This window comes from Sparus aurata, chromosome 17, assembly GCF_900880675.1.
Source record: "Sparus aurata chromosome 17, fSpaAur1.1, whole genome shotgun sequence".
Lineage (NCBI taxonomy): Eukaryota > Metazoa > Chordata > Actinopteri > Spariformes > Sparidae > Sparus > Sparus aurata.
This window is the reverse complement of record NC_044203.1, coordinates 16,854,746-16,866,982: the sequence shown is the minus strand read 5'-3', so window position 1 is coordinate 16,866,982 and position 12,237 is coordinate 16,854,746. Positions and strand designations below refer to the sequence as shown.

The 12,237-nt window shown below is 38.3% G+C and overlaps 1 protein-coding gene across 1 annotated transcript in view; it reads left to right on the top strand.

Annotated features, from left to right (window-relative positions):
- Positions 1-12,237, top strand: part of cdkal1 (CDK5 regulatory subunit associated protein 1-like 1) — a 238,241-nt gene that overhangs the window by 25,980 nt on the left and 200,024 nt on the right. The window contains exon 4 of the mRNA XM_030393565.1: positions 9,387-9,471. Coding sequence (XP_030249425.1) covers positions 9,387-9,471 — 85 coding nt within the window. The remainder of the gene's footprint in view (positions 1-9,386; positions 9,472-12,237) is intronic.

The window sequence follows — 12,237 nt, the reverse complement described above, 5'->3', positions numbered from 1 at the left end:
TTGCATTTCGATCGTTTAGTCAGTAATATTGTTGTGCATTTTGCCAACCTTCCAACAGACAGCCAGTAATCTAATTGTTGGAAAATGTCCACATGGCCTTTAGTGGCATGTGCTATTCATTCATGGGCTGTAAGCTTGCCTTATCACTGTACAGACAGTGTATATTATTATATCGTTGCTTCTGTCAGTTGAGTACATATTGATACATCATGGCTTGATCTAATTTAATGCTGTATGCTGGTTTACTATTCAGTGAGATTTGCTTCCCACTTTTACTTCCCATCAAACTATGAAACTCAAGAGGTCAGATATTTAGTTGTGTGTGCAGCATTGCCCATTAATTGAGGTTTGACACTGGCAGTAAGGTGATTTAGAGCTACTACTTTTTTTTTGCTTCTGGCAGTTACCATGGACAAAGCAAAACAAAGCGTACTTTGTTTTTAGTGGCACACCACCACACTGCTGAGCATCTTCTTTTTTCAGGCTGCAAGACCCTCGGTTCATCCTCAGCACTCTACCATAAAAAAGTTATAATGTTATGATTTATCCAGCCTGGAAAAATTGTAATCCAACCCTGTGACAGGCATTCAAAATAACTATAGTATTTCTAAAGGAACAGCCACTCTTCTTTTTGATCTTGTTTTGCTTATGTAGGTCATATAGAGGCATCAGTGTTAGATTAGGACAGTTTCACAACATGTTAAAAGTTTATTCTGGTACATTTGAGGTAATTCCTTTGTTGCTCATATCCTGGACAGCCATCATCATTCTAACCCATATTAGGCTAACTAGACAAACAACAATCTCACACCTCACAAACAACAATCTCACACCTCATACCTGCTGATAATTTAGTACTCAATTCTTATAGCCTGCATGTCTTTGGACTCTTAGAGAAGCAGGGAGAACAGGCAAACTTGCTAGGCCCTGGCTAGCCAGACGAGTTAAGCTTTTGTTTTTGTTTTTGTGAGGTGAACATGCTAACACCATTGTGCCACCTACATTTAGATACTGTACCTGCCACTGTCATTTTGGTAGATGGACTTGCATTTTTATAGCACTTTTCCAGTCTGACTGCTCAAAGCACTTTACAACTCTTGGCACATTCACCCCCTCACATACAATCATACATTGCCATATTGGGGTTCGGTGTCTTGCTCAAGGATACTTCGATGTGCAGCTGGGGATCCAGGGCATCGAACCAGCAACCTTCCAATTACTGAACAGTCCCTCTACCTCCTGAGCTACAGCCATCCAGCCTTTTCTTTTGTAAATACACACATGCCACTGGAGACAAAGGAGAGAATACAGCTTTGTGCTATTTTCCAGGGTCTCTGCTCTTGAAAGAGAGCGTTTTTTCTCCCCCTCGTTGGTTGGCACAAGCAAGTCCTACCTTGACTTGATCTTGTTAAGCATTGGAAGCACACAATGGACAAGGACAACCTTGATTCTTCAGGTACAAAAACAGTCCCCTGTATGTAACCTTTACCTTGGCATTGCATACCACTTCTAGGTGAGCATGGAGTTGAGAGAGCAAACCTTTCTACATTGTTGATTTTGAGACCCACATTCCTAGCATTACAAAGCAATTCTGATACATAAACAATAAATACAAGCATGCTTTCTATCATAACATGAGGATGAGGCTTTGAAAGTGAGGAAAAGTAAAATAACATAGAAGACTCTTGCATCCAGGGAGCACTCTTAGTATGCAATATTATCCTGTTGACAACTTATACTGTGCTCCCTTTGTTCAATAGGCATCAGAGAATATAAATATGTGCTGTTCTGTTGCAACAACGTTGTGTTTAAAGCTGTAGTTGTATTATATCCTTTCATGGCTCCAGACTGTGACCATTAAGTGACATTTTGCAAACATTTTTGGAGACGGAAATTTTATAACTAGGAGCACCAGTGCGATACACTGGTATCACACTTAGTAAGAAAGAGAGTTAGAACACAGTAGTTTCTCACACAGTTTGAAATTACTTTTTTAATTGCTGGTTTTTATAATACCTTTACCTAGGTGGTGGCACTGCAGCCTCCCTTTTAAAAAGTCATGGTTAATGACTTGCTCTTACTTGCTCTCTTAGTCTGCCTGTCTGTCTGTCTTTCCTTAATTTAATGGCACTTTATTTCTGTGAATTGTTTGTTTTTACCAAAACATTTATAAATGATACATTTAATATGGAAGAAAAATGAAATGTGCGTGTGGTTTTTTTTTGCCGGTGCACCTTACATTTTTTGCACTTGTGCTACTAGTGGAAAAAGTTAGACTGGAGCCTTTGTGATTTTATTTACTTTTTATTTTTTGCAGCCATAAGATAATCACCACAGTTTTAAATGATCTACTGTTGTGTATAGATTTCACAGACTGTATCACCTATGTGTGGTAAATAGTTGAATTTACAGTTTACAAATTCCATGTGTGAATTGGCACATCTGCATACAGTGGATACATGGGAGTTCAGAGAAATTACCATATTACCATTTTGTGTGTTATTGTTTGTGTGTTTTGTGCTTTCTGACCCAGCAGCTGAGCCTCATGTCTTTTTCTCTGTGGGGTGCTGCACACACCGGTGGGTAAATTGGACAGCAGACTTAATGTGCAAATACAGCAGAACACATTATTTTATAGTGTTTCTAGATCTAAATATTTATGTGAATTCGAACACTCACAAACCTGGCATGTGTACTAAAACATATCAGTCTCAGATCATTTAGACATTTTAGATCAGAGCAGGGTACTTATGGATGACACTCACCCACTTCTCTTTCCAGCTGATTTTTTTTCCTCTCCTCCCTTTTTATCCTCCTTTTATTCAACGTGTCTTCCACTTTCATCTCCACCACTCAGTTTTTCTTCGCCTTCCTCATTTCTAGTCTCGTTGTCAGTCTGGCTCCGTTTCTCCTTTTACTCCTATTACCTCACAGAGTTGGTCATCTTTAAATCCCATTTGGGTATTGACTATCACCTGCCTCCACTTCACACTGACTCGTCTCTTTATATTCCTCTCTCAGGATGACTCTCTTCCATGTCTGTCCTGCCTATTCCTTTAATCCTTTTTGTGTTCTTTCTTTTTGTGTACACTGGCAGCCATCTGATCCTCACTCTCTCTCTTCTTCTTTTGTCCATCTTTCTATCCACACTGATTTGGTGCATGCACCTGCTCCCATAACCCTTCTCCTCATCTCCATAGGGACCAGTGAGATTGAAATGTGTTATGTATGACCTTGTGTATACGTCTACACAAACACATACACACTGACCCCAGGTGGTGCCTTTCTAATATCCAGGTCTCTCTTGTATGATTTGGTTGAGGGGTGAATTTAGGGTGAATATCACATGCTCACACACACACAGATATGCTCACACAGAAGAACACACAGGAATAAACCTCATGGATTAGATTTAGTCATTTGGGTCAGCTGGTGGGAATCTTGAATGCGCTAGGGTACATCCCCATACACTTACACAAATAAAAACAGAAAGACACACTTATGTGTACACACACATGCACGCATGTAGGGAGAGGTCATTTTCCTTTTGTGTATAGCGGGGACAACTGTTTGAGAGTGGTGGAATTCCTTATATTCTATATTGTAGAGAAAATAACACACACACACACATGCACACACACACACACAAAACAATTTATTTGGGGGTCAGCTGTTGTGGCCAAATGGAATATATTTCCAATATTGGATAAAATAAAAAACAGGCTTTTCTCCTGTGGGCTGCACACTGAGAGAAATAGTGTTTATATACTCTGGTGTGTGCATGAATGATAAAGGTATTTGTAGATGTAATGGTACCCTCATATTCCCTCACTACTACTACAACTTCTCTCCAAATCTAATAAAGTAATATGATAAATATGGGCTGTATTATTTTTTCTCTGTGAAGTCTCAGTGCCAAAACAGCAAGTTGTTTTGTTATGACCAGTTATTGATCACATGTTGGTGGAGCTGGTAAAATAATAATCGGCATACTGTTATTTTTGATATACTTCAGTCTCTCTTTTGAACTCAACTCCAGCTAAATGATGTTCAGGTCCATCGTCTTAGCTTTGCACCATTTAAAAACCCTCAGCAAAATTTAGCATGTTCACCTGGGTGTTGTTTCACTGTTGGAACTCGGAACTGGTGTGGATAAAGACCACTGTCTACTGTACAGTTATTTGATGCATGACTGTATACTGATCCTGATATACCGATACCCTTTCCCATACAAGACTAAAGCCCGATGTGAGTGGGATTTTTGTTCAGTATCACTTATAGTAGGCCAGTTAAATCCAGGCAGGTAAAACGTCTATGAACAATTGCATTGCTGTTTCACATTTGGCTTAGTTTCATTCTTAATTTAGTTTTATTTTTTAAATCTCATGTAGTTGCATATTTTGAGCGAACTTAGGATCCATCTGTGCATGCATATTATTTTGCTTCCTTGAAACTGATCCCAATACAGGAATGTTCTGAGCCTCCTGTTCATGCACGATTGAAGGCTATGCATTTGCAGTTTCAACACAGGGCTAAGATACACTTAGTCAGCAAAGCATGCACACACAGACATGGACACACAGATGCACACACACACACACAGACAGACATTCAAACCAGGAACCTTGTCTCACCCTCTGGGCCTTTTCTTTATCAGATAAAAGATAAGTCAACAGTTTCTTGTGCACATTCTGTCCCAACAACTTTGCACATAATTACCTGGTGGGCATGATATGCAAAAATATCCAAATAACTTCGCTGTCATTGGCTGCACCTCCATTCCGATGCAAATCTTATGCAAATGTACTTTCCAGACATTTCCCAATAGCAGCATATGGTAATGTGGTCGGAATTTAAGTGCACTTAAAAAGCTAAGTCACACCCAAAGCTACTTTCCCAAACCAATGCAGAGATGAACAGAGGAACACTCATGTTGTTCTGTATGGATTAATGTTTTCCTCTTTGAGGGTTAAAGTGTAAACTTGACAGTGGAGAATGCTAATGTCACAGTGAAATTTCAGTCAGCTGACTGTAGATTATGACATAAATAGCACAAAGTTCAATGTAAAATGAATACTCTGTCCTTCCTCGTCCGTGCTTGGAAAAAAGAAGATAACATACAAAAATCATATCAACAGTCATTGATTACATAAAATCATTTAATAACATAACATAAAGATACATGAGAGTGTACGCTTTTGAGAGCATTTTAATTTATCCACTTAACTTTCTACTCCTTTCGCAACTTAGGCCATTTTAGTATTCTATCTGCTGGATGGTTCAGTTTATTCATGACCAAATTACACATTATTCTCTTCAACATGGAAACATATGCATATCAGCGTTTTTAGAAATCTTGCATCTTCTAGATTCAGAGTCATTAATAATAGTATCTCTCCTCTGCCAAGTCTGAGCTGCTGCTAATGACAGCCAGGACGATGCATTTTTGTGACATGTACGATGGTAGTTATTATTGCTTGAACATTTGATAAAGTTCGTCCCATAACTGTCACTGAGAATCTGACAGCTATTGTAATTTTAGTCTATTGACTGTGGTGTTATTCTTCCAACTATAATTTGTGATAGCCACTGCTGAGATGTATGATATCTTGTGACACATCAATATCACTCTGTACTTTCCCACTTCGCTTCTGATTCACTTCAGCACAGAGTTTCTGTAATGCATAATTAGACACTGCTTTCTCTGTCCGAAAAGCACAAGAAAGGTTTTTTGACATGACCGTAGACCTTAAATATCCACTGAGCGCCAGAACAGAATCTTCATGTCACAAATGAGACCCTTCTACTTTGAGCTGCAAGGTACCAGTTTCAGTGTCAGGTCCATGTACAGTTTCTTGAACAACATCTATGCTAAATGTGAACATTTAACTTAACGAGGATGCTTTATTCAGATTGAGATATCCACAGTCCACGATTAGATACAAGTGTTTAAAGCTATAATCTCAGTTCTTAAAAAACAAGTTGACAGTTTCTGACTGAGAAAAAGCTGCTGCCCTGGTTAATTACAATGCCTGGTGCTGGCTTTGACCCCTGATTTACTTGCAGTGGTAGTGGTACTGGAGGCGGGCATGTGCTTTCCATCAGTGTGAGCTGCAGATCTTTTTATTTTCTGCTGCTGAAGTTTGACCATGTCAGCCTTTTACTACTGTAAGGAGATGGACTGTTGTATTAGCTACAGTCTGTATGCTAGATCAATAACAGCTGCAGCCATTGTCACTTTGCTGACTGAGTGGGCATTAGAGTTTTAAAGCTCCAAATATGTGCTTTCCTGCAGTGATGGAAAAACAAGGATTTGAAAATCCTGTGAACAAGAGCTAGTTGTATAACATGGACAAGCATAGCAAAGGTGGATGCTGCCCCAAACTATTGGATGATATTTAGTATTCTGCACAAATTATTTATCAATTATGTCATTATCAATTATAGTGTAACACTGTAATTAATCTGTTAAATATCAAAGTAAAAACAAATATTTACACCTTCATTTTCACCTTCTATGATATTTAGCAATTAATGAAACAATTATGAATGGATTCATGTTCATATAAACAGTTACTTTGCTAATTTTGATATACATGTATATGAGCCGGTTTATTTGAAATTTCATCTCAGATTCAGAACCTCATGAGGAAGAAGAACCTTTAAAGAAAAATCAAAAAAAAATCAATGCAGGGTAACTCCTGCATGTTTTTGTTGTGGTTTGTTTTTTTCCTGTATAGTTTTTATGCTTGTGCTGGTAAGTACTGCTGACTCTGTAGATAGGATTGTTTTGCAGATGTTTGTATCTGTCCTCTGTGTGTGTATGTGTGTCTGTGTGTTTAAATTGATGGAGAGCTTGTTATTGTTGGTCTGGAAAGTCTCCCTCAGGACAGAGAGGAGACGGCAACCACACAGCTGAGACCACTCCCACTAGTCCTGTATGTGTGTGTGTCTGCCTGTGTGTGTATCTGTGTGTTTGTGTTGGTTGGTTGCCTACACAAATGAAGGTAGGCATAAGGGGCACCCTCTCCCAGCTGAACTTACTCTCTCTCTCACTCCCTCTTGAGTATTAATTAATTCTGGAGTATTCATTTCCTAATCACATACATTTTATAGCTTTGTTTTTTGAGCTTAATGATTACTCAGTATTTTATTTTATTTCCATTTACAGTCCAGTCCCAAAACAAATGATGATTCCTCACAATGCTCCAAGGCCCAAAGAAACAAACAAACAAACAAACCCCACAACAGATGATTCCCATCTTAGTAAAGTGGCTCACATTATTTTAGTGCTGTCATGAAGAGCAGCTGTACTACTATTTTTATTAGACTTCATTATGTCTTGCTTACTATCAGCTAATACACATCAAGGCTCAAACAGATGTGTTTTCACATTTTATTAAATTTGGTGGTTTCTGTCCATTATCTACCCCATCTGCTGGTGTTCTAAACTATTAAAACATGCAATACATTGACATGCTCATGCAAAAGTATCAAAATATTGTGAATACAATTTGGGCCTTTTCACTTACAGTTTTGTCTGCCTCTCCTTATCAGGCTTGTTTCAAACTCTTTGGCAAACTGACATTGTAAATGTTTAAATTCCATTTTTGGAGACACCCTGATAGTATTTTATTTGTATATCTAATTTTATAGTAATTTTTCATCTTTTGCTTTTCTAACTCATTTAAGTCTGCATTTGCAGCCTAGATACTGATTGTTCAGACAGAATGATAGCTAATAGACATTTAACTTTATTTGTGTATTTGTAAATAATGAATGAATGGTTTGTCCTTTAGCTGAAAACACTGTGTTTGAAAGGGGGACTGAGAATGGAGAGTTTACCTAAGGCAAGGTGTGGTGTGGTTGGTAATCTCCCCATTCTCTGCTTCCTGGGACCTGCTGTGTGTGTTACTGAAAGTACTGCGGGTGTGTATCAAATTAACTAATGCAGGAAATGTAGTGTGAGTGGGGTGTGTGTATGCTTGACTGCAGCAGCGAAGTGGATTCTAAGTGAAATATCTGGTTCAATGTGGCGTAAAGGAGCAAGCTTCTAGCTCTCCACCACCGCCGTGCCATATCCCCCCGAGTATGTGTGTCTGTGTGTGTGACATCTCTCCTGGCAGTGCCATGCAAAGCCTGCCACCATCATCTTGAACAGCAGCGGAGCTTAACATCACAAGGAGCTACAAACCGCTGTATGTATGTGTGTGTGTGTGTGTGTGTGTGTGTGTGTGTGTGTATGTGCATGCATGTTGATGAAGCATATGTTAAAGTAACCTTCATAGTTTACTCTTAATGTCAGAATAGGCCCGTTTTACAGTACTGCAAACAACTGACTTTGTTAGAAGTTTATTGAATGTCAAACTGTCCACTAGGTGAGACAATCCAGAAGCTCCATGGGCAAGGAACAATGACTAAATTTATATACACACCAATTTTCTGCTCTTCTCTCGAATATGACAGTATTTTGAATTTGCTTCGGGTCACTTAAGTAGCATATTATGTTTGGATATTCTGAATTAGGCCTTATTTCGAAAGCAGCATTTTCCAATTAAGACATGATTCTGGAGCATTCTTTAGACACGAATACAGCACGTTCGGACACATGCTTCTCAGTTGGGGTTTTAACTGTCAGCCTTGTGCTTCGCCAAGCCACCAGTTTTTATGGCTGGGGAAGAGAAGCATGCACAAAACAAAAGCCCACATTTCTTATCAGAAGGAAAGACATGGTTTTGAATTTTTTTTTTGATATATACAAATATATCACCAGCCTTTTCAAGAAGATGGTTTTAATGAATGCATGGCAGGTATGCACAGCTGGATGTAAATGAGATTATTTGTGTAATATTATATAAATGACAATAATAATATGATAATATGTAATATTTTCATTAGCCAAGTTAACTACTAAGTAGGAATATTTATATATTAATACTGAAAGAAGGGCAAAAATGTGACAATTTTGTGTATGGACTCACTGACTACGTCATGTTAGTGACATGGTATGTAGTGAGTCATTTTCAGCATTCAAAATTAAGTTGGATAGAGGAATTAGAGTAGCCAGTTACAAATGCAAGACATTGAATTGCAGTTGCTCATTAAAAGCATGTAAGTGGACCTTTGTGTTGGATTTGTTTTGTAGCAGTTACTCGTCTCAGGGTCAAGAATGAACTTCCTTGGTTTATTTCAGTCAAGCCATTGGAAAAAGCCAAACCACTTTACGGAGTTTTATGTACAAATAAACAATAAAACTGTTAACCTTAATTTTACCTACTAAAATGAGGCCAATATTTTTGTTAGATTGGTCCGATATAGGTTTTCTGTCTTTTATTATGTTGTGATGATGTCCTGTAAAAATAAATGGAGTTTCTCTCTTTCTATAGATGACCCAACAGAAGCAGACCTGTGGGTGCTCAACAGCTGCACTGTCAAAAACCCTGCAGAGGATCACTTCAGAAACTCAATCAAGTAATGAAAAGCACAAAATACACACACAAACACTTTGTGTCTTATATGTTAATGTATCTAGCAAACAGGTATCCGCAGGTATTGTAGTGGAAAAAAGCTATCAGGACTATTTTGTGTGGCTGCTGAAATAAGAACTATAGGGAAGACAACATCGAGCATGATCTAAAAGTACTTCGTATTCCTTTATATTATCCCGCTATCCACTTGCACACCTAAGGTTAGATGTAGTTGATAAGGTTCAATGTCGCTTTTGCAGATTTAAAATGATTCAACCAGAATTTGATTGTCTCGGCGTGAAACAAGATATTTTAGAATGCTCACATCTTCATACTAGTCAAAATATGAAGAATATGAGACAATAGTGCAGGGCTTGAAGTATTCCGGCACCGTGCCGGATTTCCGGCATGTGGCGTTGGGCTGCGGAAAAAAAATCCTCTATTTAAAAAAAAAAAAAAAAAAAGTCTTTATCACTTGTAGTTCATGAGTGCATCTGCCAATGATATGATGGGAACTCAAATCTCTTTTATATCAAATAAAAAGTATTCAAATCAAATTTTATGTAGATCAGTACTGATTTATTAGAAATTCTGGTAGAGTTTTGATTCTTCTGACTGACAGGGTGCTCCATTTTTCACTAATTGGGAGGTGAGACAATCAGTTAATTCATCAATTAGCTGGTCACTCAATCAACAGAAAATCACAGTGCAACTATTTTCACTTAAGTCACTTAAGGCCCCCAAAAAAGGGCCAAACCTTTGCTACCTGCAAGCTGTAGGTCATCAAGACTAGCTGACTTTCTTTTTCTTATAGGAAAGCAAATTTATTATTGTTGGGTTCTGATTGTTGGGCACACAAAACAAACATTTTCACTATGTTTCTTTGGACTCTGGGAAATTTTGATAAAAATAATCTACAAATGAATGCATTGTGGAGACCACACACCTCTCCGGCTGTTTTGGCCTTTAACCAAACAGAGAAAGAGTGTTCATTCCATGCTCTCATGGAAGAATATTTTATACATTTGGACACCTGTAACAACCCTCTTGCCTCAGTGACCACAGCACTGCGACAGAACTGTTGTCTGACACGTTTGATTGGACAAATTGTAGATTTTTAGTTGGTTGGCTCTTATAGATGATTTGCATTTTATGCTAAACCGCATTTTTTCAGCTGTCACATTTTACATTTTCTCAATCTGCCAAAGGTGCAACTTATCATAAGGCACTGCACTAGTACAGTTTCAAGGGTGAATTTCATTCGGCCAGCTTGATCAGTGCAATCATCCTGTCTTTCTGTTTCAACTGTCTCCTTGTGCTCGTTTTCTGCTTCACTCTTTCTGTCATGCCAGTTTTTACGCAAAAAATGTTTCAATTGAAATGCGCAAAATAATAACACACTTCAAGACTTTTAAAATGCCTTCATTGTTGATGCCAGAGTTTTTCTTTGACTGGAAATCACCCAGCTGTAATGCTAATGCAATTAATGCTCTATTCACTGGGAGGGACACACACACACACACACACACACACACGAATGAAAAGTTTTTTGCCTTTCATCAGTCGCTGCTTGCATACTGCATACACAAAATTAAGGGGTACGGGATCAGAGAGAACCCAAATGCCCACTTAAGTTTTTCTTTTTTTTCATAACTCCTTTTTTTCTGGCATCTCTTCATATGATCGACAGAGTGGGAAAGTGAGAGGAGGAGGCAGGCACACGGTCTGCTTTGCGCTCAGTCACACACTGGCCGGTATGCCTGCACCTCCTGGTACCATACACACATTTTATACAGGCTGGGGCATCATATCTGGTGGTGCTTAAAATATGTCTTTGAATTTATTCAGCAATTCATTTTGAATTAAATGCATTTAAACCTTTAATGTAAAATTTTGATTTACGTAAGTCTTAGGTAACTTGTTTGAGGAGGAGAAAATGTTATATATAGCAACAGATCTCATTCATCTTATTTAAAACACATTATTTATTCACAATTGATACTTGTACTCATGCCCTTGTTGACCACTCAAAAGTGATGATATTATGAATTATTATTATTAAATTGTATTAGTATAATTTTAGTGATGTGGAGTTTGTTGCATTTTCTGCCCTCTGTCAATAAGATCTTCACATACAAGGCAGTGGTTTGTCAGTTTTTCTGTTGGATACGTCTTTCAAGGTTATAATGAATTAACCTTGAGTGCCCTCTGCTTATGTGTACATGTGTATGTCTCACCTGTGTCATTTATTAAGGGAGATAGTTGGAGGGCATTGCACTGGAACTTAACTAATAAGCTGTGCAACAGTATGCTATGGTGCTCAGCTTGCTGTTCTGAGCTCACTTTTCAGTGGCAATGCTGTTATGCTTTGCCAACTCCACCTGTGCATGTTAAGTTTATGGATTAATTTTCTTTTTCACGTCTCCATTTTGTGGGGTGCTCAGTAAAAGAACAAATATGTGTGGGATTTCAGGCAGAGTTTTGCTGTTTTCATAGCTTAGTTTACACAATGAGGTGTAGGTTAAAGACACTTTGTAGTCCTATATTCTGTCCCATTCTACTGATGTGCGTGTTTGTGTGTGTCTGTGTCTCTGTGTGTGTGTGTGTGTGTGTGTGTGTGTGAGTACATGAGCGTGTAAGACAAATTGTCCCCCATTACGGTGGCATTTGGGACATTGTGCCGCACAAAGCACATGCACAAAATCACACACACATACACACACACACGCACACGTATGGTCACAGAAGTAACAATCAGTGTCCTAGTAAA